The 25483-nt window shown below is 48.3% G+C and overlaps 2 protein-coding genes and 1 pseudogene across 2 annotated transcripts; all 3 read right to left on the bottom strand.

Moving 5' to 3' along the window:
- Positions 1-523: 523 nt before the first annotated feature.
- LOC147911966 (melanoma-associated antigen B1-like) lies at positions 524-5706 on the bottom strand. The gene is made up of 2 exons (XM_087427047.1): positions 5550-5706; positions 524-2228 (listed from the first exon to the last, which is right to left on the bottom strand). The coding sequence occupies exon 2, from the start codon at positions 2168-2170 to the stop codon at positions 1085-1087; it is 1086 nt and encodes a 361-aa protein (XP_087283173.1). The 5' UTR covers positions 2171-2228; positions 5550-5706; the 3' UTR covers positions 524-1084.
- LOC147911967 (melanoma-associated antigen B4-like) lies at positions 5571-10120 on the bottom strand (annotated as a pseudogene).
- Positions 10121-18006: 7886 nt separating this feature from the next.
- On the bottom strand, positions 18007-18573 carry LOC147911968 (melanoma-associated antigen B3-like). Its single transcript, XM_087427343.1, is given in 2 exon segments — positions 18007-18086; positions 18088-18573. Coding segments are annotated over 2 exon segments (519 nt in total). The 3' UTR covers positions 18007-18053.
- Between the last annotated feature and the right edge of the window lie 6910 nt (positions 18574-25483).

The raw sequence follows: 25483 nt of genomic DNA on the forward strand, positions 1-25483 counted from the left end.
TCTCAGACACTCCCTGGTGATGATGTGTGTAACACACCTGGCTTGTGGACTGTGTTCCCCTGCACTGGGACAAGCCCACAGGACACCCTCCGTTCCTGTCCCAGGCGGAGATTCTCTCCGGTTTACGCATAATCCCAAAGTAACTGTTAAGGGCAATTTCTCATTCCGGGCTTAGTCTCTCAACTCTGAGGCCCACCATCTGAGGGTCTGGCCCCCTGCCCATGATGATCACAGCCTCATCTAGCCCACCATGCAGCTAATTTAGAATTACCTCCCACCGAGGGATTTGCAAAGTCCCAACCTCAAAGTGTCCTGGCTCCGAGAACGTATATTTCACTGCTCAGTTCTGGACCACCCACCACCATCCTCAACGCTTTTTCACTTGTCTTTCACATGTTAGAGTTCATCACACTATCTTCCTTTTATAATAACTGCTCTTAGACTCTGAAAGTCTACAGGCAGGTGCAGGGTCTTCTTTATCTTAGCATCATCACTACTAGCACAGAACCTTCCAAAGAGCAGATGTTCAGTTCACGATGGGAATAAATGAAGCACTTAGCAAGGAATGTAATTTATTGCTATTTAATATTATCTGCATTCTTGAATGAGTTAAGAACATCCAGGCATATATTTTTGAATTTTACAAAGAGAAAGACAAAAGTGAGTAAGATAAACCAAGATTTGACCACATCTTCCTTTGTTTTCATCTATTTTAAAACTACAGCTATGTTTTTGCGGGTTCTTTCACATTTCCAAGAAACTCCCTATTACAAAGCCATGTTATCATGTTCTGGAACCCAAAAAGGATGCAAGGGTTTTCAAATTGTATTACACAATACCAAAACTCTTACTCTTAAATCTGATAAACAGCAATAAATGTGTGATTTATGTCACTTATAAACTTGGATTGAGAATCTAAATAAACATTCTGTTAAAAGGAACAACATTTGAAAGATACCAATGTATAACAGGAACACAAAGAAGATATATATTGTGATTGTTCCAGCCCCACCTTAACCTCTCACTACTTAACAGGTTGGCAGCCCTTGTCAAACACAAGGTGAAGGATCTGCCTCTGACCTCACTAGGGGAGAGAGGATCTGCTGGCCATGGCCCTGGAACGTGCACTGGCCGTGGCCCTGGAACGTGCACTGGCCCTGGCCTTAGAACGTGCACTGCCCTTGGCAGTAGTGGCAGCACTGGCAGCACTGGCTGCAGCTCTGGCTCGGGTTCTCTCTTCCTCATCTCTCAAAGCCTCTGCATAATGGAATGGGAAGGCACTGGGGGTGGTACCATAGACTTTGGCCAAAAACTCTAGAACTTTCATCTTGCTGGTTTCAACGTGGGCTCTTGAACCCCACAGGAATTCATAGCGTGGGGGATCACTGTTGGGCACTTGACGATACTCCAGGTACTTCTGCTGCACCAAATCTTCTGTGATGAGCTTCCTAGGCTCTCCAAAGATCAAATGCCTCCTCCCATCATAGACGCCCAAAATATTCAGGAATTCCCAGATCTCCTCCTCAGAGGTGCAGTTGCCATTCAAGAAGATCACACCCAGGAGAGGCATCAGAAGCCCACTCTTAGGAAATTCCCAGTCGTCACTCAGACTTCCATCTTCGCGGAGGTCGAGCTTGCTGATGAGGGTATAGCAGAGGCCATTGGGCTTGACTTCCTTCAAGTCAAGGCCAAAGACCAGCTCTATGCGCTCAGAAGCTCTCCTGAGGATCTCAGGGAAGTGCTCCCTGTACCTCTTGTGGACAAGCTTCAGCATTTCTGCCCTCTTAATGGGCTCCTTCATTTTATACTTCTCCAGCAGGAATTCCATCAACAGCCCCACCTTCCTGCTTAGAAGATCATCGTGAGGGCTCTGAGTGGAGGTTGAGGCCTGGGAGGAATTTTCACTTTCCTCAACTTGGCTCTTGGCACCCACATGAGATCTTGGGCGTGAAACACCTGCAGCACGAGACCTAGCGGCTGGGGCTCCCTGAGGCTTCTGGGGACAGCCAGCAGCAGGGGAGCTCGGGGGAGTACCCCCAGACACAGGGGAGGTGGGGGACTCTCCGACCTCTGCTGCAGTGGCCTGAGCACTGCTAGGACACTGGGTCTCACCCCGGGCCTGACGGCGTTTCTCACGTGCACGGAGCTTACTCTTTTGACCTCGAGGCATGACTGTGCTCAGGGACAGCAGGCAGAAGTGTAGGCAGGACAGCAGGTGATGCGGGAACCTGGAGGAGGAAGATGACAAGCTGTGAGACCTTCAGGAGGGAGATTCCACCTTGGCTTTGAAGGAGCCACCTCTGCAGGTTTGCTTGAGATCACCGCTCTCGATGCCACAGGGCTCTGGCTCTTGCTGAGCCTGTCCCGAGAACCCAGTGGATGAAGTTAGAGTGAGCAGGCTTCAGGCAACAGCCTGCCAGCCTTGTCTGTGGCTGCCTGGGTTGACAACGGGGGCTGGTAACGTGAGCCCTCTCCATCTGGGAGCAAGGGTCCCCTGAGTTCACATACAGGACTATCATGTCAACTCTTGGTAGGGCCTGGGATCTCTCTCCTCTGCTTCTCAAGCTGACACCTCAAAGCTCCCTGGAACCCACGAGAAGGAACTGAGGAGTTGCCTCAGCCAACCACTCCCTGAGACCCAATAGTAGAAGTGAGGATGGCTCTATCTGGCCGCACTGCCCGTGGTCTCCAGTGGCTGAAAGCTGTAGCAGGCAGGTTGAGGCCCTATGATGTGTGGTCCTCACCCAAGGACTATCACGTCAACTCTTGGTAGGGCCTGGCATCTCTTTCGTCTGCTGCTCTAAAGTTGACACCTCAAAGCTCCCTGGGACCCACGAGAAGGAACTGAGGAGCTGCCTCAGCCAACCAGCCCTGCTGGGGTGGACAGTGCTGACACTTCTGGGGGCCCTCTCTGTCCTCGACTCATTTGTCCTCAGTCCTCATTCAGAGTCCTCATCTTGTCTACACAGAGTCTGGGACCCTCCCCTCTGCTGACTGGTGATGCACCTTCATACGAAGGAACTCCATTGGACCTGAAACAAAGAAATGCAGAGTCTCAGCCTGACAACCCTGCGCTGGGCCTTCAAGGACTGAGTGTAGGGACTGGGCAAGAATCTTTGTTGCTCCTTTCATTTGGCAGAGGGGGGGTGGTATCTTCAGTCATCAGTCACAGTCCCCACTTTGACTTCTGGGAGGATCTGGGCACGCCCCTCTCTCTTGACCTGAGGACTTCTCCTCACAGCAAGGCCCACAACTCACTGAGACCCAATAGTAGAAGTGAGGATGGATCTATCTGGCCGCACTGCCCGTGGACTCCAGAGGCTGAAAGCTGTAGCAGGCAGGTTGAGGCCCTATGATGTGTGGTCCTCACCCAAGGTCCCCAGTTTTTACACAGAGGAGGGCCTAAGATTCCTCCCCCTGCTGACCCATCAGACTAAGACTCTCTCTCCCCTGTACCCTCTGAGTGGGAACTGATGGGCACTGCGGCCTGAAACCAGTGCCTGGGGACTCCTAGGACTGACCATGGAGACGAACCCTGCGGGGTCCCTGCTGGTATGGGGTGGAGTTCCCCATGGTCCTCAGAATCCTCTCTCTGAGTCCCGGCAAAACATGGAAATCCTCCCTCTGCTGACCCGAGCTCCCTCGCATCACATTAAGATTCTTACCTTCCGAAAACCCCAAGATGAAAGAAGGGTGATGCCACTTCCGGTCATCCCTGTCCATGGGCTCCCAGATTGGTGGCAGGGTCTGGACTCTCGGGGACCCCACTGTTCTGGCGTCATTGGCCTCTTGAGTTCTCTCTCAGACAGGATCTAGGCTCCTCCCTCAGCCCACCTGAGTCTTCCAGCTTCAGATCAAGGCCCACATCTCCCTGAGTCCCCTGGGCTGGAAGTGAGGGTAACACATCCGGCCACCTCTACTTGGGGTTCCCCAGGGTGGAGGGCGCTGGGACTTTGTAGGCCCCCACTGCTTTGGGTGGGTGCTCATCTCAGTCATCCCTCAGTGTCCTCACCTCGACTTCTGGCAGGACCTGGAAATCCTGTCTCTTGACTTGAGGCTTGTCCTCCCATACTAGGGCCCCCAACTACCCGAGACGCACTAGGAAGAAGTGAGATTTTCCTCATCTAGCCACAACTGTGTGTGGACTTCCAAGGCTTACAATCAACAAGGGATTATTGTTGCCCTCACTGTTGTGGGGTAGGTGGTCCCCTCAGTTCTAAGGGTCCTCTCCTTGGCTCCTGGCAATACCTGGAAATCCTCTGTCTGCTGACTGAGGCTATCCCCATCAACGAGGGTCCTCACCTCCCTGTGATGCTCTGGGAAGAAGTAAGACTCATCATGTCACCATGCCTGAGTCTCCCAGGTCTGCTAGTAGGGCCAGGGCTCTATTGGGTTCACTTTTTTTTCCCTCAATCCTCATTCAGGAGTTTGACCTTGACTCCGGATAGGATTTGGGATTCCTCCGACGACTGACCAGAGTCTATAAGCTTCAGACCAAAGCCCTCCCCTCCCTCATCAGCTAGAAGAGAAGGCAGGCTGCTCCACATCTGGCTACCTTGTCTGGGCACAAGGAACTCCCAGATCTGAGAGCAGAGGTACTGTTCTGTGCAGCTCCCTATTTTTTTATTTTCGGGGAGGAAGATTGCCCCTGAGCTAACATCTGTGCCAATCATCCTCTATCTCGTATGGGGCTCACAGCATGGCTTGGTGAGTGGTGTAGGTCTGCGCCTGGGATCCAGGCGGTGAACCCGGGGCCGCCGGGGTGGAGCGGGCCAACTTAACCGGTAGCCACCAGGCTGGCCCTGCAGCTCCCTATCTTGAGGGGAGGTCTGCTGACTAGCTCTGACAGTCCTACCTTTACTCCGTTTAGGGCCCAAACTCCTTCCTCTGCCTAATGGGGCTTCCCCCTTCAGATAAAGGCCTTTCTCTAGCTGAGACCCCCACCCCAGGCCAAAATGAGGGATTATCTTAGCCTGCGTTCCTCCAGGGCATTCCAGGACTGACGGCAGGAGCGGGGCTCTGTGACGTCACCTCTGTTGGAAGGAGGGACCCTCATTAGCTCTGAGGATCCCATCTCATCACCTGCGAGGGCCGGACTCCTCCGTTTGCCTACAGAGGCTGCCCTCTGTTTTTTTTTCTTTCTGGAGGGGAAGACTCGGCGTTCGCCAACCTCTGTCGCCAATCTTCGCCCTTCTGTCTCCCCAGCAGAGCCCCAGTCCCTAGCCGTGTCCAGTTGCGAGCCCTTCAGTTCCATGCGAGCAGCCGCCACAGCACAGCTGCTGAGGGACGAGCGGTGTGGCATCGCGCCTGAGCCGCAGCGCAGCGCCGACCTGGACCCACCAGGCCATCAGGGCTCGCTCCAGCGGCTGCCCTCTTGAGACAAAGGCCTCCCCTTCCCGAGGCCCTCCACGTGGCAACATGGAGGGACTCCTCGCCCTTATGGCTCCGGCCAGGGCGTCACACTGCCGATCGCGGGGCGGTACTTTGTGGGGCCACCTTTGCTACGGGACGGACGGGAGGGTCCCTCCAGTCCACATTCAGGTCCTCACCTCAGTTCCGGGAGTCCACCCTCAGGCCAGCACACCGCAGCGCCCGCCGGTGAGGTCCTCCCTGCGAAAAGGAAGGGAAAGCAAGTCAGTCGAAGGAAGTCGGGGTGAGCCGTATCCGGCCGCGGCTGCCCAGGGGGGTCTCCGAGGGCCGACGGCTGGGGACAGGGCTCTCTGGAACCCCGTCGTTTAGCTGTCGGTGGTCCCGAGGCCCTCACTCAGGGTGCCCAGCTCGGAACCTATCAGAGCCCGGGACTCCTCCCTCTACTGGCCCGAGTCCCGACCCCAAACAAAGCCCTCGGCTTCCTCAGTCCCTAGTGGGAAGTCAGGGCGCACTGCTTCTGACTGCCTCTGCCATCTGCCTGGCGCCTCCCAGGCCTGAGCAGAGGGGCGGGACTCTGCGAGCCTGGCTCTTTGGGGAGAGGTCCTCTCATCAGCACTGAGGGTCCTCACCTTGACTCTGGTTTCGGCCGAGACTCCTCCCTCTGCAGCACTGGGGCGCTATCCTATTGGACAAGCCCCTTTTCTCCCTGAGACCACACAGGTGGCACGAGGGGACTCCTCAGGGGCAGCTCTTCTGGGTCTCCCAGGGCTCAGAACACTATGGGACTCTGGCCCGTCTGCTTTCGGACGTCCCCTCATAGCACTCAGGGTGTTCACATGGATTCTCGTCAGGCCCCAGGTCCCTCCCTCTGCAAAACTGAGGCTGCCCCCATTAGCCAGAGGCCCTCACCTCCCTGAGACTTTCCAGGCTGAAATCAGCCTGACATCTGCGCCCAGGGCTTCCTGGGGTTGACAGCAAAGGAGACTTCGTGGGGCCTCCTTTTATGCTATGGGTGCTACCCTTGGTCCATATTTGGGTGCTCACCTTGACAGATGGTAATCCACCAATCCTGTCAGTCCACCTTCTGCTTTCCTGAAGCTGCTTGTCTTACATCATGGTCCTGCTTTCCTGAGAATTCTAAGTTGGAAATCAGGGTGATCCTCATTCGATCACGGTCCTTGAGGGCCTCTGAGAACAGACAGCAGAGATGCAACTCTACAGGACCTCACTTTTTCGGCTGGATCTTTCCATCCTTCCTGATTCTTGGCCCTCACCACGCCTATCAGAGCCTGGGACGACTCCTTCTACTGAACTGAGGTCACCCTCCTTAGGGCTTGGGGTGGCGCCTGTACTGGGGGGTGGTTGTCTCCTCAGTCCTTGTTCATGGGGGTCCTCATCTCAGCTCTTGTCTCCTCGTGAAAGGCTTCCTGGGAAAGGACACATCCCTGCGAACACTTGACCAGTTTCCCTATTGCAAATCTTGCAGGAAATGGATCCGTGCATGTGCCAAGTGTGATGTTAGGTTAGGAAACTGCAGCACAAATCAGGGAGCCCAGGACAGGTGTTGTGTTGTCAGAGGAAAAAAAGCTGATATATTCCTTCTCTACACGAGCCAGACTTAGGGTAGTTCTAAAGATTTACTTGCTACCTAGAAGGATAGAGCCAGATGATTTTGTGAGCCCCTGATCTTTTGAGGGTATCTGATTTTACATATGTAGATGACCATATTGTCACAGAGCATTATCTCTTTCTCTCCTTTATTCATATCTCCGATTTACTTTGGGCATTGTTATTGCTCTGGTTATGTATTCCAATCTAGTGTTCTGGTCGCACAGTCCTTCTTTTTATCACTCAAGATACATTTTGCAGTAGTAGAAGAAAGTGAATTAACTGATGCCTGGTTAGCCTCAGGCTGGGAGGATTGGAACAGTGTGAGCTCTAGACAACTCAGACCAGGGGTGTAGTCCCAGTCCTGTCACTTGTTAGCTGTGTGAACTCAGGTATGTTACTAAACTCTATGAGTCTCAGGCTGTGCATCTCTGAAGTGGGTTTGATAAGCCCTGTCTTGTAGGGGTGGTGCAATGTGGTGAATGCATGTAAGCACGTGGCACAGTGCCTGGAATGCATTGAGACTTTACACGATGCCTGTTATTACTATGATTATGACTATTTCGACCCCAGAGGATAACACCCACCCCGATGGAATTTTTTTTTTGATCCAGGAGCTGTCAGACAGAATGTGGCACATGGAACACCAAATCAATCCAAAATGCTGCTTACAAAGAAACTCTAAGTAAATTCTCCCCCATTAAATCAGTTTATGAATGTGGGGTGTTTCTTCCGGGTGAATGCAACTCAAATCTTCTAGAATTTGGTTCAAAGACTAACTCTTCCCTCCTGGCTGTCTTTTCGTTCAAACCACCTCTATCTTCATTAATTTCGTCATCTCCGAAAATCTACACCTCCCGTAGAGTTTGCAAAATTACAAGCAAAAAACCTGAATTTGAATGCCCTTTATTTGAATGGGCTCTGACTCCCCGACCCACAGCAAAGTGTGCCAGCCCAGTGGCTTCTGAGTTTCCAACGTGAAAAGAGTATCACCCTTGTTTCTCGGAAACTTCCTGGAGATAATGTGCATAAAACACCTGGTTTGTGCTCTGTGTTCCCCTGCACTGGGACAGGAGCGCAAGACATGTTCCATCCCTGCCCCAGGTGGAGATTCTCCTTGGTTTTCTCACAATCCCGTAGTAACTCTTAAGAACAGTTTACCATTCCAGGCTTAAGTCTTTCAACTCTGAGACCCACCGTGCGAGGGTCTGGCTCCTGTTCACTGTTTTCACAGCCTCATCTGGCCCATCGTAGAGCCTAACTTAAAATTACCTCCCACCGCTGGACTTTCTGTTTCCCAGTCTCCAACTGCCTTGCCTCAGGGCGTTTACACCAGACTCCTCATCTGGAGCCCCCTCCCCACTTCTCACCCCTTGTTTTGACTGCTCCTTTAGATCTTAGGGAGTAACTCACCCCCTGCTTTATATGAGAGCTACTCTTAGACTCCACATTTCTATAGGCAGGGGTTGGGTCTATTATTCATACCATCCCCAGCACTAGCCAGGAGCCTTCTAAAGAGTAGATGCTAAATTAATATTTGCACAATTAAAGAGCAAGTGTGCAAGAAGGCAAATTTGTTATGATTTAACGTCTCCTACATTCTTGAATAAACTAAGCCAATCCAGGTACATAGACTTCAGTTTCACAAAGAAAGACTAAAAGGAATAAAACAAACCAAGAATTGACTGCTTTTTACACTTTTTTCTCTATCTCATGATCACACAGACTTTACTGTGGGGTAATTTCCTTTTTCACAAATATCCATATTCAAATGTCTCGTTATCCAGTTCTGAACGACAAAGAAGCAATTCAAGGACTTTCAATTATTTTTACATAATACCAAAAGTCTTAGTTTTCAACCCCAATCAACTCCAATCATTTATTGGAGTTTATCAAGTTGTATGTATGTTCATCAGTATGATCCATGTCGTTCATAAACTTGGAGTCTGAAGGTAAAAAAATCTTTAATTGAAAGGAACAACACTTAACAATAGGGAAAAGAAAGCAAATCTCCAACTTACACATGTTGTACAGGAATGCAAATATGTTATACACTGTGTTCCCACAAGCCTCACCTTGGCCCTCCACTAGTAGGAAGATTGAGCGCTTTCTTTAACCACAAGGTGAAGACTTTGCCTCAGACCTCACTTGGGGTGACAGTAGCAGTTGGATGTGGCCCTGGTTCGTCCACTGGCCTTGGCAGTAGCGGCAGCCCTGGCTGCAGCTCTGGCTCGGCTCTCTCCTCCCCATCTCTCAAAGCCTCTTCATAATGGGATGAGAAGGCACTGGGGATGGTACCATTGACCTTGGCAAAAACTCCAGAACTTTCTTTTGCTGGTTTCAGTGTGGAGTCTTGGGCGCCACAGGAATTCACAGCGTGGAGGATCACTGTTGGTCACCTGCTGATACTCTAAGTACTTTTGCTGGAGCTATTCCTGGGTGATGACCTTCCTGGGCTCCCCGAAGATGAAGTGCCTACTTCTACCATAGATGTGCAAAAGATTCAGGAATTTTCAGATCTCCTCTCGGAGGCACGGCTGCCATTCAAGAAGATGACACACAGGAGAGGCATCAGAAGGCCATTCTTAGGAAGTGTCCTGCCACTGTTCAGACTCCCATCACTGGTGAGGACTAGCTTGCTGACAAGGCTATAGGAACGAGTCCTGGGCTTGACTTCCTTCAATTCTAGGCCAAAGACCAGCTCCATGTGCTCAGAGGCTCTCCTGAAGATCTCAGGGAAGTGCTTCCTGTAATTTTGTTGACAGCCTTCAGCAGTGCTGCCTGTGTGATGGGCTCCTTCATTTTATACTTATACAGCAGGAACCGCACCAACATCCCTGCCTTCCTGGTTAGAAGATCTTTCAGCGAGCCCTCAGTGGAGGTTGGGGCTTTAGAGCAAGCTGCACTTTCTCATATGAGCTCTTGACAGCCTTTTCACGCCTCGTGCATGAAATAGCTGCAGAAGTAGTGACGGTGGATGGGGATCTCTGAGGCTTCTAGACATGCCAGCTATAAGGGAGTCCAAGGGAGCATCTCCAAAACAAGAGAGGAGGAGAAAGGAGACTCTTCTGTGCTGCAGTGGCCTGAGCACCCTTGAGTTCCTGGGTCTTGCCCCTGGCCTGGTGGCATTTCTCACAGTCATGGAGCTGACACTTCTGACGTCAAGGAATGATGATTGTGTGATCAGGTGCAGCAGGCAGGAGAGCAGGTGATGCCAGCACCCGAAGGAAGGAGAATGAGATGGTGAGAGCACCTTAAGCAGGGAGATTCCACCTTGGCTTTAACCAAGGCCACTTCTGCAGGTTTTCTTGAGGATACTCTCTAGGAACCCACAGGCTCTTGTTCTCCTGGTCATTCTGTCTCTGAGAACCTAGTGGAGACAGAGTGAGCCTTCGGCTGCAGCCTGCCAGCCCTGTCTTTCACTGAGTAGGGTGACAGCATGGCTAGCAGTGGGGCCACTTGTGTTCTGGAGTGCCCAGGAGTCTCTATGTTTACCTTCAAGATTATCATGACAACTCTTGGCAAGACCTCAAACCTAGACCCTCTGCTACACTGAAATTGACACCTCCAAGCTCCCGGGGACCCATGAGAAGAAAGTGAGAGGGGCACCTTGGCCACCACGCTTACGGGGGCAGCCACTGCTTACAGCTCTGTGGGGAGCTCTCTGTCTTGAGCTTGTTAGGTCCTCAGTTCTCATTCAGAGTCCTCATTTGGACAGCATGCAGGGTCGTGGACCTTCCCTTCTCCTGACTGGTGACTGAACCTTCAGACCAAGGATCTCACCTCCTCTAGACCTGATATAAAAGGTGATGGGGCTCCATGAAAGGAATCATTGATAATCTGGACTTTGTTAAAATTAAAACTTCTGGATCCAGCCCTGATGGCCTAGTGCTTAAAGTTTGGCACTCTCACTGCTTCAGCGGCCCAGGTACATTTCCCAGTCATCGAACCACACCATCCATCTGTCAGTTGCCATGCTGCCTCGGCAGCTCACAGAAAAGAACTAGAAGTACTTACAACTGGGATATACAACACTGCACTGGGGCTTTGGTGAGGAAAAAATAACAGGGAAGAATGGCAATAGATGTTAGCTTAGGGCGAATCTGTCCCCGCCAAAAAGAATAAAAAAGCTAAAACAAAGATATCTGCTCTGTGAAATACACCATCAAGCTTTTTTACTTCTGCATATTTATGCAAAGAACATGAATACACTAATGTGAAAAAATATATGCATCCTTATTTTCATTGCAGCATTATTTAGAATAGCCAAGACTTGGAAACAACCTAAGTGTGCATTGACAGATGAATAGATAAAGAAGATGCGATATAAATATATACATATGTGTATATATATATGTGTGTGTGTATATACACAGACAATGGAATACTACTCAGCCGTAAAAAAGATGAAATGTTTCCATTTGCGACCACAGGGCTGGACTTTGAGGATATCATGCTAAGTGAAATCAGTCAGATGGAGAAAGACAAATATCGTATGATTTCACTCACATGTAGAAGATAAAAAAAAAAAAACAGAGAAACAACAAACAAACACAAAGATATAGAGAACAGATTGGCAGTTACCAGAGGGGAAGGGGGTGGGGGGAGGTCAAAAGGGGCAAAGGGGCACATATGTATGGTGACGGAGAGAAAGTAGACTTTTGGTGGTGAACACGATGCCGTCTATACAGAAGTTGACATATAATGATGTACACATCCAATTCATATAATGATATAAACCAATGTGACCTCGTTAGAAAGTTAATGAAATAAAATAAAGTAAAATAAAAAAATTATATGAAATAAATTTTAAAATAGTGAACAGGAAGGTGAGCCTAAGGCTGGGAGAACATATTTGCAAAAGACATATCTGATGAAAGCTGTTATCCAAAATCTGCAAAGAACTCTTCAGACTCAACAAGACGAAAACCAACAGCGTAGTCAAAAATGGGCAAAGGATAAGAACAGATATCTCACCAAAGAAGACATACAAATGACCAGTAAGCATATGAAAAGATGCTCAGCATCATACGTCATTAGAGAATTGCAAAACAAAATAACCAGACACCACCGCGTCCCTTTTAAAACGGCGAAAATCCAAAGTATGGACAACACTCAATGCTGGTGAGGACATGGAGCAACAGGAACTGTCACTCATTACTGGTGGGGATGCAAAACGGTACAGACGCTTTGGAAGACGGTTTGGGAGATTCTTACTAAACTAAACAGATTCTATACTGTTGGTGGGAATGTAAGTTGGTACAGCCACTATGGACAACAGTTCTTCAAAAAATTAAAACTAGAACTACCACATGAATCAGCAATCCCACTTGTGAGTATAGAGCCAAAGGAACAGAAATCAGGATTTTGAAGCACTACCTGCATTTCCTTGTTCACTGCAGTATTAGTCACAGTAGCCAAGACATGGAAGCGGCCTAAATGTCCGCTGATGGACAAATGGATAAAGAAAATGTGGAATAGGCATACAACAAGAATATCATTAAGCCTTAAAAGGAGGAAGCTTTATAGAAGGTAAAGAAGTCCCAGAGATCGACTGTACAGCATAGGGCCTATAGTTAACAATACTGTACTGTATACTTAAAATTTGCTAAAAGGATAGATATTATGGTAAGTGTTCTTATCACAAATAAATACATAAGAAGGGTGGGAGCAGGTCAAGCCCCATAGCCTAGTGGTTAAGTTTGGCATGCTCTGCTTCGGCAGCCTGGGTTTGGTTCCCGGGCGTGGACCTACACCATTCGTCTATCAGTGGCCATGCTGTCATGGTGGCTCACATACCCAATAGAGGCAGATTGGCAACAGATGTTAGCTAAGGGCGAGTCTCCCTCAGCAAAAATGGGTGGGAGGAACTTGGAGGTGATGGGTATGTTTATGGCTTAAATTGTGGTGATAGTTTCATGGGTGCATACTTATCTACAAACTCAGCAATTTGTACGTTAACTATGTACAGCTTTTTGTATGTCAATCATACCTCAATAAAGTGGTTTAAAAAACTCCCAACTAAACATTATCTTGCTATATGATCCAGCAATCCTGTTCCTTGGCATTTACCCAAGTGAACTGAAAACTTATATACTCAGAAAACCCTGCGTGGAGGGTTATAGCAGCTTTAGTCATAGTTGCCAAAACGTGAAAGCAATGAAGCAGTCCTTCAGCAGGTAAGTGAATAGATAAACCATGGTACCTCTTGACAATGGAATATTATACAGTGCTAAAAGGAAATGAGCTATCTAGCCATGAAAAGACATGGAGGAACCTTAGATGTATATTCCTAAGTGAAACAAGCCAATCTGGAAAGGCTACATGCTGCATGATTCCAACTCTATGACATTCTGGAAAAGGCAAAACTATAGAAGAAGTAAAAAGATCAGTGGTTGAAAGGGGCTCGGGGAGAGGGAGGAGTGGTTGGCAGAGCAGGGTGGATTTGTAGTGGAATGATACCATAATGGTAGATCAAAGTCATCACACATTTGCCAAGTCGCACAAAATGTACAACACCAGGAATGAAGCTTAATGTGACTATGGACTTTGCTTGCTGATGATGCGTCAATGTAGGTTCATTAGATTGTAGAAAATGTACCACTCTGGTGTGGAATGTTGACAGTAGAGGAGGCTGTGCCTGTGTTGGGGAAGAGGATATATGGGAGCTCTCTGTACTTTATGCTCAATTGTTCTGTGAACCTAAAACTTCTCTAAAAATTAAAGTCAATTAAGGGCCAGCCCCAGTGGCCTAGTGGTTAAATTTGGCAAGCTCTGCTTCAGCAGCCCAGGGTCTGTTCCTGGGCGCAGAACTACACCACTCGTCTGTCAGTAGCCATGCTGTGGCGGCGGCTCACCTACAAAGAGAGGAAGATTGGCAGCAGATGTTAGCTCAGGGTGAAGCTTCCTCAGCAAAAAATAAAAGAAATAGGGTCAATTAAGAAAACGTGATGGAGGACTCAGCCTCACACTCTGCCCTGGGCAGTTAAGCCTTGAGTGCATGGGCAGGGCCAGACTCTTTGTTTTCCTCTCTATTCAGGAGTGAGTGGTCCCCTCACTTCTCACTCAGTTTCCTTGATTTACCCCCTGGCAGAGCCTGAGGCTCTCCTCTTTCTTGACCTGAGGATGTTTCCTCAGGGAAAGGCTCACACTTCCCTGAGATCCAACAGGAAGAGGTGAGGGTAGCCTTATTTGGCCCCACCTGCCATGGTCTCCCGGGAATGACAGCTGTGGCGGGCGGCTTGCGGCCCTGTGATGGTGATCCTACTCAGCGTTCCAACTCAGTACCCTAAATCTGACTCATGTGAAGGCCTAAGTTACTTCCCTCTGCTGACCTGAGACCTCTCCCCTCAGACCAAGATCCTTACTTCTCTCTTGCCCCTGAGAAGGATGTGAGGCTGTCTCTGCCTGACATTTATGCCTGCGTCTCTCATGACAACAGGCAAGATTCTGTGGGGTCTCCACTTTATGGGTGTGGTGGTCTCTGAACCCTTCGGTGTACTCAGCTTCCTCGTGGCACACCTTGGAAATCCTACCTCTACTGACCTGATTCAGTCAACCCCAGACCAAAGTCTTCACCTTCTTAACCTCGTAACTGGGAATCAGGTCCAGTCACACCCCACCAAGGCTGTTTGGGGACTCCTAGGGCTGATAGCAGGGTCAGGAGTCTCTGGGCCAGTTCTGGGAGTGTGCTTCCTTACCTCCTCATTCAGGGGCCTCACCTGCACAGATGTCAGAGACTGGGACTGCTCGCTCTACTGACCTGAAGTCATCCTCCTACAGCAGGACTCACAAGCCCCAAGAACCGTGAAGAATAAGTGAGGGGGCGCTCAGGCAGACAACTTTGCCTGCCGTGTTGCTCTCCCCAGGCCTCCTATAAGGGGATCTTCATCATGGCTCCTGTTTCTCGACTAAAGGCTTCCTGGGAAAGGCCACATGCCTGCAAACTCTTGACCAGTTTCCCTATTGCCAACCCTTCAGGGACTTGGTCCCTTCAGATATGAGATAGAGAAGCTGTAACACAAGGCAGAGACCCCAGGACAGATATGCTGTCAGAGAAAAAAGAATACGTTGACCTATTCCTTCTGTTTACTAGCCAGACTTAGCTTGTTGTGTAATTCCTGCTTCAACAGACTTAACTTTCTCTGTGGAATCGGCTGCCCAGAATGGTTTTGTGAGCCTCTGATCTTTTGAGGTTATCTGACTTTGGATATATAGATGATCAAATTGTCACCGAATGTTATCTTTCTCTTCTTTATTCACTTCTCAATTGTTTTGTTATGCTTATTGCTCTGGTTATGCATTCCAATGCAGTGTTTTGGGCACACGGCCCTTCTTTTTATCACTTGAGATACATTTTGGAGTAATGAGAAGAAAGATGAATTAAGGAATACAAAGTTGGCCTCAGGCTGGGAGGAGCGGAAAAATGAGGCCTTCGGGCTAATTCAGGCCAGGGGTCTAGTTCCAACCCTGTTACTTAACAGCCATGTGAAATTGGGCACATTACCAAACTCTGTGAGCCTCAGTCTTTTCCTCTGTGAAATGGGTTTCCTAAGCTCTGTCTTGGGGATTGGTGCAACGTATATGATGCATGTAAAATGCCTGGCGCATTGCCTGGCTTGTATTGAGACTTTAAAGAATGCCACTTCTTACTATGATTAATTTGCCCCTGGAGTCTCAATCTACTACACTGAGATTCAATGTTTAGTCCCAGAGATCAGAAAATATACAGTGCTCTAGGACAAAGAAAACCTATCAGGCAAAATGCCGCTTAGCAAGGAACTCGAAGTAATATCTCCCCGTTAGAGTCTGTCATTCAGCGTCGGTGTGAGCTGGACTTCCTCGGTGGATGCAGCACAAAGATCCTACAATATGTTTCAAGGACCAAAATCTTACCTCCCTCTCAGCTGCCCTTCTTTCTAAACCACTCCTACTTGCATTCATTTCAACGTGCACAAAAATCTAGACCTTGCCTAGAGTTTGCCAAATTACGTTCATAATTTGAAGGAGTTTTTAATGGAGTGGATCCTGGCTCCACCAACCCAGGGCAATGAGTGCCAGTCCAGTGGATTCTGGACATGCCCCCTCAGGGAAGTACAAGTTTCCCCAACAGTCCAAAACTTCACTTGACACGACTTCTCTTTTAGGAACGACCTACACTGGTACGTGTTTTCACTAAGTGAAAGAGATCTAAAGAGGATTTTTGCTTTTACAAGAAATGGTAAAAATTGCAAACAGCATTCAGCATTTGTTTTGCCGCAAGCCACTAGAGAGGCTAAGCAGTCAAGCACACTGTGGTATTCGTATGATGAAACTCGACCTTCAGCGTTGAGGGAGGCAGACATAGAAGAAGGGGTAGACCTTAGTGACTTCCCTGCCCTGATGGACTCAGGCGGCGATGAGATGTTAACAGGTGACCATCTTCCTCTGTCTCCTACAGCCCAGTCTCCCGTACATCCCACCACCTCGACCTCCAACGACTCAGCCTAACACACCATCATCACCTCCACCACCTCTCAGCCTTCCAGGGTGCCTGCTGTCTTCCCTACGCTGGTGAGTGAAACATCACTGTACACACGGTATTTCTACTTCATCAAGGCTGTGTATTTATCTGATCATTCCTGCTTTTACTGTATGTTGGTCTTATTTTCGGTTTTATGTGTAATTTGGTACGATTTGGTAGGTTATTTTCTGGGTCTGGGAGCAGCTCAAAAATTTTCCGTATATGTTAATGGTAATTGTTTCTTCACTTTACATCATTTCAGCTTGTGAAAGGTTCCATAGGAACAGCTGTTTCAGATAGCAGGAAACCCATATCACACTTATTTCTCAGAAACTCCCTGGAGGCAGCGTGAACAAAACACCTAATTTGCACACTGTGTTCACCTGCACCAGGCCGAGAGCACAGGACTCGCTCCATCCCTGCACCAGTTGACTCCTCTCTGGTTTATCCATGATCTCAAAGTAATTGTTAAGGGTGGTTTCCCATCCCAGGCTTAGTCTTTCAACTATGGGGTCCACCATCTGAGGGTCTGGCCCCTGCTCACAATGATCACAGCCTCATCTAGCCAACCATGCAGCTAACTTAGAATTGCCTCCCACCGAGGGTCTTTTATGTTCCCAAGGCCCAACACTCCCTTGCTTCAGGGAATTTACAGTTGACTGCTCTCATCTAGGACCACCTCTCTCCTTTCCTATCAGCGTCTTTTCATTTGTCCTTTCCATCCTAGAGTGTATATCACCATTTTCCTTACAGGGCAGCTGCTTCTCGACTCTATAATTTTATGGCTAGGTCTTCTTTTTCTCAGCTCTCCCAGTACTAGCACGGAGCCTTCTAAGAGTAGATGCTCAATTAATGTTTGCAGAATAAATGAACCTGTGAGCGTGGGGTTTCATTTATTATGATTTAATTCTATATTCTTACATTAGTCAGGCACATACTGTTATTTATAATTTCATAAAAACACAGTAGAAGGGATTAGGAAGCCACATGTTGACCATCTTATGCCTTTTCTCTGTCTCTTTTGCATATACTTTACTGCCTAACTTTTTTCACATTTTCGAGGAAATGCATATTCCAGTGTCAGGTTAGCTTGCACCAGATTACTAAATAAGATGGAAGTTATCCGAATTCATTTTGCAAAACAGCACGACTCTTACTCTTAAACCTGACAAATAACAATCAGTGTGACCAATATAATTCATAAACTTAGATTATAATGCTGGATAAAACTTCACTGAGAAGTAACAACATTTGAAAAGTGGCGAAAAATACAGATAAATCTCCAAGGTACCCACATAGAACAGGAACACACAGATATTATACACTGTGTTCCCTCAGTCACACCCAGCCCTCCACTACTTGGAACACTGACCGCTCTCTGCCTCAACTTCACTGGATGCGGGAGGAGCTGCTGGACATGGCCCGGAACATACACTGGCCATGGCACTGGTGTCAGCCCTTAGTGTAACTGTGGCTTGGGCTCTCTCTTCCTCTTCTTTCAAAGCCTCTTTATAACAAGACTGGAAGGCACTGGGGACTGTATGATTAATCTTGGCCAAAAACTCCAGGACTTTCATCTTGCTGGTTTCAGCGTGGGCTCTTGGGCCCCACAGGAATTCATAGCACGGAGGGTCACTGTGGGGCACCTGCTGGTATACCAAGTACTTAAGCTTCACCAAATCTTGGGTGATGAGCTTCTTGGGCTCCCCAAATATGAAGTGCCTCTTCCCAGCGTATACCCTCATCTTATTCAGGAATTTCCAGATGTCCTCCTCAGTGGCGCAGTTGCCCTTCATGAAGATCACACCCAGGAGATTCATTAGGAGACCGGTCTTGGGAAAGCCCCTGCCACGGTTCACGATCCCATTGTTGGGAAGGTCCATTTTGTTGACAAGGATATAGGAACGCTTGGTAGAATCTACTTCCCTTAAGTCAACACCAAATACCACCTCCATACTGAAAGAAGCTCTTTGGAGGATCTCAAGGAAGCGATTTTTGTACTTTTTATTGACAATCTTCAGCATATCTGCTTTCATAATGGGCTTTTCCCTTTCGTACATGTCCATCCCAACCTGCCCCACCATCCCCGTCATCTTGCTCAGAGGGTCTCTTGGAGACTGCACAATGGAGAGTGGGGCCTCGCAGGAACTTCGTTTCTTCTCAATTTTGCAGTTGGCTCCTTCACGTGATCTTGTCGAGAAACACCTGCAGGCGTAGTGGTGCTGGGTAGGGCTCTCTGAGGCCTCTCAAGAGGTCTACGTGAGCTAGCACCAGGCTTTCCCTGAGGAGTAATAACACCAAAAGGAGGAGGGGACGAGGAGGGGAATGCTTCCTGCTTGGTTGCCGGGGCCTGAGCACCCTTTGGCGCCTGGGTCCCACCTCGGTCCTGGTGGCGTTTCTCTTCTGAGAGGGTGTGGAGCTTCCTCTTCTGCCCCCCAGGCAGCATGACTGTGATCAGGCACAGCAGGCAGGAGAGCGGGTAGGACAGCAGGTGATCTGGGCAGGAGAGGAGAGAGGATATGAGGGTGTGAGCACCTTCAGCAGGAAGAGAACACCTTGACTTGAAGAAGGCCGCCTCTTCAGGTTTCCTCGAGGGCACTGCTCTAGGAACCGACAGGGCTCCTGTTCTGATCAACCTCTGAGAAACCTGGGGAAATAAGTAAACTGAGCCTCAGGCTCTCGCCTCCAGCTCTGCCTGGTGCTTACTGGGGCTGAGAGCAGCGGTGGGCAGGTCTAGTCCTTGTGGAGCCCACTCTTCTCTGGGATGTGGCGTCCTCTCAGTTCACATTCAGGACCATCACATCAACTTAGGCAGGGACTGGGCCCCCTCTTCTGTGCTGCTTTACATTTACATCTCAAACCCAGGTCTTCATTTCTTCGGATGCCTTAAAAGGAAGTGAAGGCGTACCTCAGCCACCACCCCTGCCAGAGGGCACCCACTGCTGACGGCTCTATGGGACTCTCTCTCCTGGGCTCTTTGGGGTTCTCAGTCCTCATTCAGGTTCCTTGCTTTGGCTCTAGGTAGGGCCTGGGACACTTGCCTCTGCTGATCTGATGTCCTTCCCTTCAAACAAAGGCTCTCACCAACCTGATGCGTTCCAAAGGAAAGGAGTGTTCACATACACCTGACTTCCATGTCTGGTCTCCTCAGTGCTGCAAGCAAGGAGGGGGGGACTTTCCGTTTTCTCCTCTTTTGGGGTGAGTGGTACCATCAGTCTTAATTCAGGGTCCTCACCCTGATTCCTATGAAGCCCTGAGTCTCCTCCCTCTGCGGAACTGAGGCCGCTCAATTATCCAACACCCTCACCTCTCTGGAAGTCTGCAGCCAGAAATGAGGGGCGTGCCTCGGCTTCACAGATATTCTGGGTTTCCACAGGGCTGAGAGAAGGGGCAGAATTTATGAGACCCCACTTTCCTAGAGTTGGTGTTCCCCTTAGTCCTCACTCAGATCTCTGACCTTAACCCTGGGTAGGACTTATGACTCCTCCCCACCAGTAACCGGAGTAGTCAAGCCTCAGAGCAACGCCCTCAATTCCCTGAGTCCCTAGAGGGGAAAGTCGGGGTCCTCCATATGTGACTCCCCCTGCCTGGAGCCTCCTAGAAATAGGTATGGGGGGTGTTTTGTGTTGCCACCCCTAATTGGGTTAATTAGCACTCAGGGCCCCCGCCTTCACTGCTGTTAGGGCCTAAGTAGCTTCCATCTTTGGACCAGGGTTCCTCTGTTAGACCAAGGCCCTGCCCTTCCTGCGACTTTCCAGGCAGATCTCTTCCTGATAGCTCTGCCGGACCTGTCACTGCCTATCGATCACAGGGGCGGTATTTGTGGCGCCACCTTTGTTATGGGACGGGGAGACGTCCCTTCAGTCCACATTCAGGTTCTCACCTCAGTTCCCGGAATCCACCCGCAGATCAGCAAACCTGTGGCCACCGGTGAGTTCCTCGCGTCGAGTACCTCGCGTCCCAAACAGGAAGTCGGGGAGGTGGAGGTGAGTCACATCTGGCCATGGCTGCCCAGGGGGTTCTCCGAGGGCCGACGGCTGGGGGCAGGGCTCCGTGGAACCCCGTCGTTTAGCTGTCGGTGGTCCCGAGCCCCTCACTCAGGGTGCCAGCTCGGAACCTATCAGAGCCCGGGACTCCTCCCTCTACTGGCCCGAGTCCCGACCCCAAACAAAGCCCTCGGCTTCCTCAGTCCCTAGTGGGAAGTCAGGGCGCACTGCTTCTGACTGCGTCTGCCATCTGCCTGGCGCCTCCCAGGCCTGAGCAGAGGGGCGGGACTCTGCGAGCCTGGCTCTTTGGGGAGAGGTCCTCTCACCAGCACTGAGGGGCGTAATCTTGCCCCCGGTTATGCCTGAGACTCCTCCGCCTGCACAACAAGTACCCTAGTCCTTCCACAGACAAGGCCCTTCCCTCCCTGAGATCTGCCAGGCAGAAATGAGCAGGCTTCTCAGCCTTATAGCTCTGCCTGGGCCTTTCACGTTTAAGAATACAGGCAGAGGGCCGGCCCCATGGCTTAGCGGTTAAGTGCGTGCGCTCCGCTGCTGGCGGGGCGGGGTCAGAACCCCGGGGCCGCGCGCACTGCTTCTCAGGCCATGCTGAGGCGGCGTCCCACATACAGCAACTAGAAGGATGTGCAGCTGCGACATACAACTATCTACTGGGGCTTTGGGGGAATAAATAAATAAATTTAAAAAAAAAAAAAAAAGAATACAGGCAGGGGTCTGTAAAGGCCCCTCATTTGTGGGTTTAGTGCTCCCCTTTTTCCTCGCTCAGGGATCTCACTTTGCTCTTCGCCAGTCTTGGGCCTGCACTCTCCCTGACATGAGGTTACTCTGCTCGGATCAAGGTCCCTTCCTTCCTGAGACCTCTCAGGTGAAGGTTTGAGTGAGCCACATCAGGCCAGGGACATTTGGGTCCTGAGAGGGTGACAGCAGAGTAGAGTCTCTGTGGAGCATGACTGTTCTGGAGTCAGTGGTCCCCACCTTCCTCATTCAGGGTCTTCAGCTTAATATCTCTCCAACCTTTGGCCCTCTCTACTGAACTGAGGCCACTCTCCTTAGGCCAAGAGTTTGCCCTCGCTGAGCACTATGAGGAGTGCAAGAGGGGATGCCCAGTCTGACTGACCTGCCTGGGCATTATAGGTCTGAGAGCAGGTTGGGGCAGGTCTTTGAATGACCCCCATATCTTGGGGTCCTCATTTTGTCTCCTGTCTCTTGGATTAATGGATACGTGGGAAACACCATGTCCCTGCCAACTCTTGAGCAGGGTTCCTAATGCAAACCTTGCAGGTTCGTGTCCCCAACTTCGTGTGAGATGGGGAAACTGCAATGTAAGGCAGGGGGCCCAGGACAGGGGTGGAGTGTCAGAGAAAAATGACGCTGATCTGTCTTTCTTTTCAATAGTCAGAATTAGCCTCTTATGTGACTTCTGTTTTAATGGATTTCCTTCCTAATGGGAAGGAGCTGTCCAGGATGGTTTTGTGATCCTCTGATTTTGAGGTTATCTGACCTCATGTGTAGATGATCATGTTGTCACTGAAGATTATCTGTTTCTCCTCTTTATTCATGATTTTCATTTACTGTGGTATTCTTACTTGCTTTGGCTATGTGTTCCAATCCAGTGTTTGGGTACAGAATCCTTCTGTTTATCCCCTGAGATACATTTTGGAGTATTAAGGAACACAAAGTTTGCTTTAGGCAGAGAGGAGTGGAATGAACAGTGTGGGCTCTAGAGGAATTCAGACCAGGAGTCTAGTCCCTGCTTTCTCACTTACTAGTCCTGTGAACTCGGGCACATTACCAAACTCCAAGACAAAGAAATCGCAATCAACCAAAACGTTGCTTAGCAAGGACAATTATATAATACAACCTCAACAGATGAAGGAAAATAGAATGCGTTTGTGGGAGAGTCTTTCCCAGCTGGATGTAACTCAGAATTCTAAGAATATTTGTCAATGCTCAATATCTTTCCTACCTCAGCTGCCCTTCCATCTAAATCACCATTATTTTCATTCATTTAACTACCAACAGAAATCTAGACCTTGCCAAAATTCGCCAAGTCACACACAAGATAATCTAGTTGAATTCACTTTTAATGGAGTGGCCTCTGTCTCCCCAACCAAAGGTAAAGAGTGCCAGTCCAGTGGATTCTGGGCATCCCACCTCAAGGGAGTATCACCCTTATTTCTCAGACACTCCCTGGTGATGATGTGTGTAACATACCTGGTTTGTGGACTGTGTTCAACTGCACTGGGACAAGCCCACAGGACACCTTCCGTTCCTGAGCCAGGAGGAGATATTCCCTGCTTTACACATAATCCCAAAGTAAACGTTAAGGACAATTTTCCGTTGCAGGCTGTCTTTCATCTCTGAGGCCCTCCACCTGAGGGTCTGGCCCTGGCTCACCGCTCCCACAGCCTCATCGAGCCCACCATACAACCCCACTTAAAATTAACTCTCACTGAAGGATTTTCAGGTTCCTATGTCTCCACACTGCCTGGCCTCGGGGCATTTACGCTTGACTGCTTTCAACTGGACCCTCCTCTGCTCTTCACCCCTTCTTTTAACTTGTTCCTGAGGTCAGAGAGAGTATCTTACCATCTTTTTTATATAACAGCAGCTGCTCGACTCTAAAATTCAATGGGCAGCGTCTAGATCATGTTTTGTTGCTGTTGTCGTTTTGTGGTTTTTTTGGAAAGCATCCTCAGTAAGAGCATGAAGCCTTCCAAAGAGCTCATTCTTTATTGAGAAATAAAGAAGAGTGTGAGTATGAGGCCTAATTCATTAGGATTTATTTTCTCTTACGTTCCCAATTAATCTAAGCAAATCCAGGTATGTAACTTTTAGTTTTACAGAAGAAACACTAGAAGGAATTGGGCAAACCAAGAATTGAAAATCTCCTTCTTATTTATAGTCTTCCTTTTCATCCTTTATTGACTAAATATTTATAAGGTGTCTCCTGTATACTAGGCACTGTGCTGAGACTACAATCTCAAATGAGACAAAATATGTGCTCTTTTTTTTAAAGCCACTTTACTGAGGAATGATTGACATGCAAAGAGCTGTACACATTTAACGTATAGAACTTGATGTGTTTTGAGACAAGTATATACCTGGGAGACATCGCCACAATCTGGGCCATAAACATATCCATTACCTCCACAAATTTTCTCCCGCCTTCTTTATTTATTTATTATTTCGGGGGGGAGGGGGAACAAGAACATTTAACAAAACATCTACCCCGTCAGCAATTTTTAAGCGGTATTGTTAACCAATGTGGTATTGTTAACTACAGTCTCTATGCTATACAGTACATTTCCAAGACTCATGCACCTTATATAAGCGAAACTTTCTTTCCTTTGACCCATACCTCCCCATTACTGCTCCTCCTAGCCCCTGGCAACCACCATGCTATTCTGCTTCTATCAGTTTGACTATTTTAGATTCCTCATGTAAGTGGTATCATGTATTTGTCCTTCTGTGTCTGGCTTTTTTCACTTAGCATAATGTCCTCGAGGTTCATCTCTGTTGTTGACAACAGCAAGGTTTTCTTCTTTTTAAGACTGAATAATACTCCATTGTATGTATACACCATATTTTTTTCCTCCATTCATCCGTCAATGGACATTTAAGTTCCTTTTAGAAAAAAATAAATAAAGTTCATTCTCTAAAAATGTTTAAAAAAGAAAAGAAAGAAATTTAAGCTTCTCTGGCAATATAGTGTAGCAGTTATGAGCTAGATTTTAAAGTCAGCCAATCAAACTGTAAGCTTCCTAAGGGCAGCTACAATGACTATCATGTTCACTACTGTATCCCCAGTACATCGAATGGCATTGAGGATATGATGGGAGCTCAGTAAATATTCAGTGAATGAAAGAATGAATGAATGTACAAACAAACAGCTCTCATTTTAGACTTTCTCCTAATCAGGAAAAGTTCATGTCCTCGGAGCATAAGGGAATCCCCATCAGGACCCTAACACAAAATCTACCTCCTCCATGAAGCCTTCTCTAATCCTCACTATCCCCTAAACAGAAAGCTATATACCAACCTGAATGAATACAGAAGGCAAACCTATAAAATGTGAGCATTATACAAAGCTTAGAAGGAATAGTCAATAGGAAGGATAACCAAATCAGGATTCAAAATGATCTCAGTAAACCAGAATAAAACGCTTTAATCAAAAAGAATCAATTTAACTGAAATATGTGCTAAGTCCAGCATTCAGGTTCAAAATATCAATTTCACAAGTACAGGATAGGGAGAGACTTGTCTTGACAGCAGTTTGTGTAAAACAGACCTGGGAATTTTAGTTGGCCTTAAGATCAATAGGGGCCAGGAGTGAGATGTGACTGCTAAAAATGCCAGTGCCATCTAAAGCTACACTAGGAGAAGTATTTTGCCAGTTCACAAAAAACAATGGTCCCACAGTATCCTGTTCCAGTCCAGCCACATCTGTGGTATTGTTTTCAACATTTTAAGAGAAACATTTACAAACTAGATTAAATTCAAAATAGATAAACTAGAATGGTGAAAGAGTACAGGAAACATAGTATATGATAAGTAGCCGAAGGACCTGGGGATGTTTGCACTGAGAACAGAAAATTTGGGGTCAGGGAATGTTGCAGCATCTCTAGGCAGGGGGAAAGGAACAGGAGGTAAGGAATGAGAGTGAGGGACATGTATAACTTCAAAAAGTCCCACCAATGAGTCTAATACACACACAATCCACAAAGTCCAATCCATATACATGGTTGAGAACCACTGTTCTTGAGGAAATAAATTAAACCAGCCAGCTGAATACACAGCAGGGCAATTCTAGAAATAATATTATAATGTCATTATAGTTGAGGCAACGTAACAATGCAACAGGCTGCCTTATGAGGCAGAGAGACCCCCCCCTCCCATCACTGGAACTGTTTAAACAGAAACTAGACACCCAGTGTCAGGGATGTTAAAGAGAAAATTACTTTGGGAGTCAGTTGTTGGAGGAGATGGCCTGAATAAT

This window comes from Ceratotherium simum, chromosome X, assembly GCF_057802395.1.
Source record: "Ceratotherium simum simum isolate JZ-2026a chromosome X, ASM5780239v1, whole genome shotgun sequence".
Classification (NCBI taxonomy): domain Eukaryota; kingdom Metazoa; phylum Chordata; class Mammalia; order Perissodactyla; family Rhinocerotidae; genus Ceratotherium; species Ceratotherium simum.

Bases quoted from the DNA above. Each gene is read 5' to 3' on its own strand.
- LOC147911966 (XM_087427047.1), bottom strand. From the start codon at position 2,170: ATGCCTCGAGGTCAAAAGAGTAAGCTCCGTGCACGTGAGAAACGCCGT.